Below are 6,099 nucleotides of genomic sequence, written 5' to 3' on the forward strand. Positions count from 1 at the left end.
GGCTAAAGGAGGGCCGGACATCGTGGCCAGACTCCCGCGACGATGAGCTCGCCGAGCAGCTGCCGGAGGAGCGCGTTCGAGCGCTCGCTGCCACCGCGCCAACCGCGGGGGCGACCGAGCCAGAGGAGCTGACTCGATTCTCCTTGCTGAACCGGCTGCTGCGGGTGACCCTGGCTGAGGGAGGACCGGACATCGTGGCCAGACTTCCGCGACGAGGAGCTCGCCGAGCAGCTGCCGGAGGAGCGCGTTAGAGCGCTCGCTGCCACCGCGCCAACGGCGGAGGCGACCGAGCCAGAGGAGCTGACTCGTTTCTCCTCGCTGAACCGGCTGCTGCGGGTGACCGCCTGGTGCAGGCGATGGAGGCGCCGAGCAGCGGCTCTACGGGCGCCCCCCGCCACGAAGCTGCCCCCAGCCACGGGCACCCTGTCGGCATCGGAGTGAGACGACGCTCGCCTGGCATGGATCCGGGTAGTGCAGGCTGAAAGATACAACGCGGAGTCAGCAACGCTCGCACGGGGAGCCCCGCTATCAAAGAGCAATCAATTGATTAAACTTACCCCGCTTTTAGATCCTCAAGGAATCCTCAGGGTGGGTGGAAGGCTCAAGCATTCCCTCCTGGCCTACGACGAGCGACATCCGGTGATCCTGCCAGGCTCGTCGCACCTCACGCGGCTCATCATCGAGGCCTGTCACCGGCGAACACTGCACGGCGGCGTGCAGCTCACCCTCGGGTCCATCCGACAGCAGTATTGGATACCCCGAGGGCGACAGCTCGTCAAGGAGGTAATCCGATGGTGCGTCACCTGCATCCGATGGCGGGCGGCCTCGCAGCAGCAGATCATGGGAGATCTGCCACGTCTCCGAGTCACGCCGGCGAGGCCGTTCCTAAGCACCGGCGTCGACTACGCCGGTCCCATACAGCTGCGCACAACGAAGGGGCGCGGACATCGCGTATACAAGGCCTTCATCGCGGTCTTCGTGTGCCTCAGCACGAAGGCCGTACATTTGGAGGTCGTGTCCGACTAATCGGCGGACGCGTTCTTGGCCGCCCTGCGGCAATTCACAGCTCGGCGGGGGTTCTGTCGCAGCCTGCACAGCGACTGCGGCACGAACTTCGTCGGGGCCGATGCACAACTTCGAGCGTTCTTCACCGCCACCAGCCCGGAGCAGCGGAAGATCGCCGACCAGATGGCCAACGAGAGGATAAGGTGGTGCTTCAACCCACCGCCAGCACCCCACTTCGGCGGACTTTGGGAGGCGGCGGTGAAGTCCTTCAAGCATCACCTCAGGAGAGTGCTAGGGGAATCGACCCTCACCTATGAGGAGATGAGCACTCTCCTCGCGCAAATCGAGGCATGTCTCAACTCCAGGCCGCTGCAGGCGATGTCCGACGATCCGGACGACTTGGCGGCATTGACTCCGGGGCACTTCCTCGTGGGATCAGTGCTCAACGCCATCCCAGAGGCCAGCTCCCTGGACGTGCCGATCGGCCGCCTCTCGCGCTGGCAACTGCTCCAGAGGATGCGCGACCACTTTTGGAACAGGTGGTCGCAGGAATACCTCTACACGCTGCTCCAACAGCCCAAATGGTGTGCCACCAACGAGGAGGTGCGCGTCGGGCGACTCTGCCTCATCCGGAGCGACAACGCGCCGCCGACACGATGGCCTCTCGCCCGGATCGCAAACGTGCACCCGGGAGCCGACGGGCGGATCCGTGTGGTCACCCTCCGTACCGCGTCACCGAGCTGACGCGCCCGATCGCGAAGGTCGTCCTCCTACCGGAAAGTCGCTCCGACGAGCAGGAGAACGAGCCCGCGCATCGCATGTAACGGGTCCTCCGCCGGGCTGCAAAAAAAAACATATCTCGATGTTAATAAATTCTCCGCGAACAATCAAGAGAGTAATTTCAAAACACGGCACGACGCAAATATTCCATGCAAAGATCTCCTTTGTATTTTACAACGCCGAGGGAATTTGTGAACTGAAGCCTTAATATAAGAGAGAAGGAATATTTAAATTGTTTTTATAGAATGTAATCACCTCAATCTACTCATGATGGTTAGCTGTAACCGAGTACTGTGGCTTCATGATCGTCACATATCTCTCGCTATTTTAATTTATTTATCTCCTTCTTTTCCAAAAAAAAGGATTCAGTGTGCGTCAATTTACACAAATTATGATCTCAGAATTACCTGGCATTCCTTATAGCCTCTCGCATAATCGATCAGCTGTGACGTTCCAGCTCGCGCTCCCGCCTCTCGCTCCCCGCGTCCACGCGCCAGGAGTGGAATTCGGCGTCACGCGGCTCACGTAAGGCTAGGCGAGCCTCGCGCTGTTTCTCCTGCGCTGGGAAACACAATTAGCGCTACCTACGCTAATAAAATCACTCATACTTACCGAGCAATGGCTCACGCCACGATATCTCCGCCTCGTTCTCGTCTCGGCGGACACTCCGATGCACCGTAGCACTCCGACACGCACTGCACAATTCTCGCGTATCGACCACACGTGTCGCCGATCGACCACGTGCCGTGGATCATACGCGAGCATCGTGCGTAACTCGCGGCGCCGTTCATTGACGGCCAGTCGCAAGGCCGCGCCAAGCGGGGGCCCACGGGGCGCTAACCAGCGGCGTGCTATGTCGCCGGAGATTCGGCGAGGCGGGCGGGATGTTTGAGATTGAGCGTCTCCAATGGGAGCGCTCGAAAATTGGCGCGTTAGCGGCCATCTCGCGCGGCGCACGGCTCGCCGCGAATCAAATCACGCGCAAACAGCGGCGCTCAGCAAATCGCGCCAGGCCCGCGGCACTGCTCGTGCCGTTCAAAGCGGGCCACGCAGCGGTCACCCGAGAGAGCTGAAATTACAAACAAATGCGAATAACAAGTTCTAATTTTCCGAATCATCGAAAACAACCACCGGCTCGATCTTGCGCGAAAAACACATAGAACGTTCTAGAATCAGCAAAAGAACGGTTGTATATAAGCTCTCTCGAGGAACCGCCGGGCGCACCCGATCGTGAACTCCATCCGTGACAATGTGTTATTATATCGTCTAAACTCTCGTGATAGAAAAGTCGCTCGCTTTTTCAAGTTCGTACTCTCGCTTACGAAACGCGAAGTTTTCGATAGTAATAAACGAGATTTCTCGTCGCTCGCGATTAATCTCTCGCAATTAAAACGCGCCGCTTATTCCGTCGCTCGCGGAATCGCGCCGTTTATACCGTCGCTTGCGGTATTTACGATACATCCGCCGCTCGCGGAGAGTATCTTTGCGCGCCCGGTGCAAACGCGATCTCTCAGGGCTTCTCTCGCCTACATCCACTTCTTTCTCGCACATTGATTAATTTATTTACGCTCTACATAGGGCGCTGGCTCCAATTGCCAATTTCTAATTTTATTTTATTAATTTTGAAATACTTTTTATAATACAAACTCAAGCTGTTGATTATGCCTATTAGAAACTTGATTGCTTTACATGTTATTAAAATAATATATAGTAAAAAAAGAATGATATAATCCCTAAAAACTTACCTTTTTAAAAAAAGGCGCCAAGTACACGCGCTAGTTGTGAAAAACTGTTATATGTATTTATAAAAAAAATTTCCTAGAAAAATAATGATATCAAAAAATTGCGCCAAATGAATAAAAATTTATGCTACAAAATTTATTTCTTTTAGACTTGGAGCCGCCTCGACTAACGCGGCCCACACGGTTCTTCCTCAAGACGTGGGACATACGCTTGAGACGCTACACGTCACCCAGGGAAGCCTGGACAGCACCGCCTCTATTATCGCCGCTCCCTGCTTCACCAACACGTCCGGTGACACGGGAGACGCAGACGATACCTCCGAGTCGAGTACGTCGCGGCGTCCAGGCAGGGCCACCTTCTGGAGTCAACCAGGCGTCACAATCTGACAGCGACTGGGAACCTTCCACGCGCGTTTCCAGCACGCAGACAGATCCGGAAGTCACCGCACGATCGACAGCGACAACCAACGACCTTAAGCCGAGTTCACCGGCACCGAGCTCGCGACCTAAGGCCTCGTCCACGAGGAGCCAGAAGACACCGTAGCACGACCTTAAGCCAAGTTCACGAACACCGAACATTCAACCTAAGGCCTCGTCCACAGGGAGTCGAAAGCCGCCGAAGATCGCACGGCACGAGCAGTGAGAACCGCTGCAACATACTCGCACCACACCTTCCATCACGTGGATAGAAAAGAGACAGCGATAACCAGCTCTTGTAAGGGCTCAAACAAAACGGCCCTTCTCAGGGCCACCAAACATACGAACGTAGAACATTGTAAATTGGCAATTAAATAAATAAATCTAGTCACTCGACTTGCGCGTCGTCAATTCTGAAAACCACTCCTTGCGAACAATAAAAATTAGTGGCTGTATGCGAACAGCACTAAATTCTAAATGTTTAAAATTTAGTTTATTGTTAGCAATTTTTTATTGTAAAAAAAAACATTTTATTTTTTATGGAATTAACGTATTTAATGATTTACTTTGTTTGTTATAAGATTATTTACAAGTCACGTTAATTTTTATAATACATTTTATAATAATTATTATATTTATTTATTTATTTATTTATTTATAAAAATAAAAAGTAGTTTCTAATAACAATTAGTGTTTTTATTTTTATGCAATAATAAATAAAAATAGAACAATGTGTTGTGCCCCTCGGTGGAAGCACGGGGTTTGTTCTGAGATCGTTGGCCACTAGGAGCTAGGGAGCTCAGGATCGAGCAGGGTCGTCTCGCCGTTTCAATAATTATGTAGTTTTAGTAGAAATAAAGTCATTTATTCTGATACATAGGCTTTAAATCTTGTCTTTTTCGCACTTCAACTCGGCGTGGTATAGAATTGCTTCGCGTGCCTGATATCGCGACTGCCGTCGCGAGATCAGCTGGGACGTTCTTTATTATTAAACCGTTTACGTTTGTCTGTCTCATGGTTGCTATTGTTAATCTATTCGCACTATATAATTGTATGATTATAACTGCTTCGTGTGATTTTATGATTAGGACTGCCTGGCGGTCGTTCGAGGTGGGTAGTTTTATCACCTCCTGTTCGATTAGTTTTCGGAACGGATAGCTTAGCGACAGGACCATAGGTGGTCGTGTCGCTCGTTTTCGAATGGAAAAAACCCGGATGCAAGCTACGTAAATTCAAAGTACAGTTTCTTTGCTTACATTTCCGGAGTATCGTTCTTCGAGTCTCGTGAACGCGTGGCCTCCGCGCGTGGCTCGCTTTGTCAGCGATTGCGCTCGTAACTCTATACGTCTTCCTCGGCTTCGAGTTATAGTCGGAAGACGTCGTTCCACCATACTGATAAGACATCTTAAAAATACATATAAAAATAATTTTGTTTGAGATTGAGCGTCTCCAACGAGAGCGCTCGAAAATTGGCGCGTTAGCAGCCATTTCGCGCGGCGCACGGCCCGCCGCGAATCAAATCACGCGCAAACAGCGGCGCTCAGCAAATCGCGCCAGGCCCGTGGCATTGTTCGTGCCGTTCAAAGCGGGCCACGCAGCGGTCACCCTGTTCGGCACAAACGCGATCTCGCAGGGCTCTTCTCGCCCACGTCCACTTAGGAGTGGACGTGGCATCTCGCACAAATTTATATTTTGCATTTATTATTAAAAAATAAGAATTTAATGAAAAATTAAATAAAATTTTTTATAAAAAATGTTTTTTATATATCAACTTATTTATATGACATTGCGTACCAGCTTACTTTATTATAAATTTTTCATCCCTAAACTCACAATTTTACAAGTTTAACAACAACAATACTGAATTGATGAGAATAAATTTATGGATAAAAGATTAAATTATTTATTATGAAAACAATTTTTCAATACTTACACTGTACCATCATTAGGTAACATAACTTCGAAAAGTTCTCTTGGTGAGATATACAATGTTGGAGTGTTACACAATTTATGGTAAATGTCTAAATCAGTGTTCATTTTTATAGTCTTATCCTACAATCTTTAAATAAAAAATATATAAACAAAATACAAATGTAACACAAAATTTATAACGATCTTACATTTTATATATAAAGAATTTATACAAATATATATA

The 6,099-nt window shown here is 50.0% G+C and overlaps 2 protein-coding genes across 2 annotated transcripts; both read left to right on the forward strand.

Moving 5' to 3' along the window:
• The first annotated feature begins 356 nt into the window (after positions 1-356).
• On the forward strand, positions 357-1,026 carry LOC115242403. The gene is made up of 2 exons (XM_029818667.1): positions 357-468; positions 569-1,026. Exons 1-2 carry the CDS (start codon positions 357-359, stop codon positions 1,024-1,026), a joined length of 570 nt encoding a protein of 189 aa, XP_029674527.1.
• A 162-nt stretch (positions 1,027-1,188) lies between these two features.
• On the forward strand, positions 1,189-4,071 carry LOC115242404. Its single transcript, XM_029818668.1, has 2 exons — positions 1,189-1,591; positions 3,677-4,071. Exons 1-2 carry the CDS (start codon positions 1,189-1,191, stop codon positions 4,069-4,071), a joined length of 798 nt encoding a protein of 265 aa, XP_029674528.1.
• The last annotated feature ends 2,028 nt before the right edge of the window (positions 4,072-6,099 follow it).

Source organism: Formica exsecta, unplaced genomic scaffold, assembly GCF_003651465.1.
Source record: "Formica exsecta isolate Colony F162 unplaced genomic scaffold, ASM365146v1 scaffold592, whole genome shotgun sequence".
Taxonomy (NCBI): Eukaryota; Metazoa; Arthropoda; class Insecta; order Hymenoptera; family Formicidae; genus Formica; species Formica exsecta.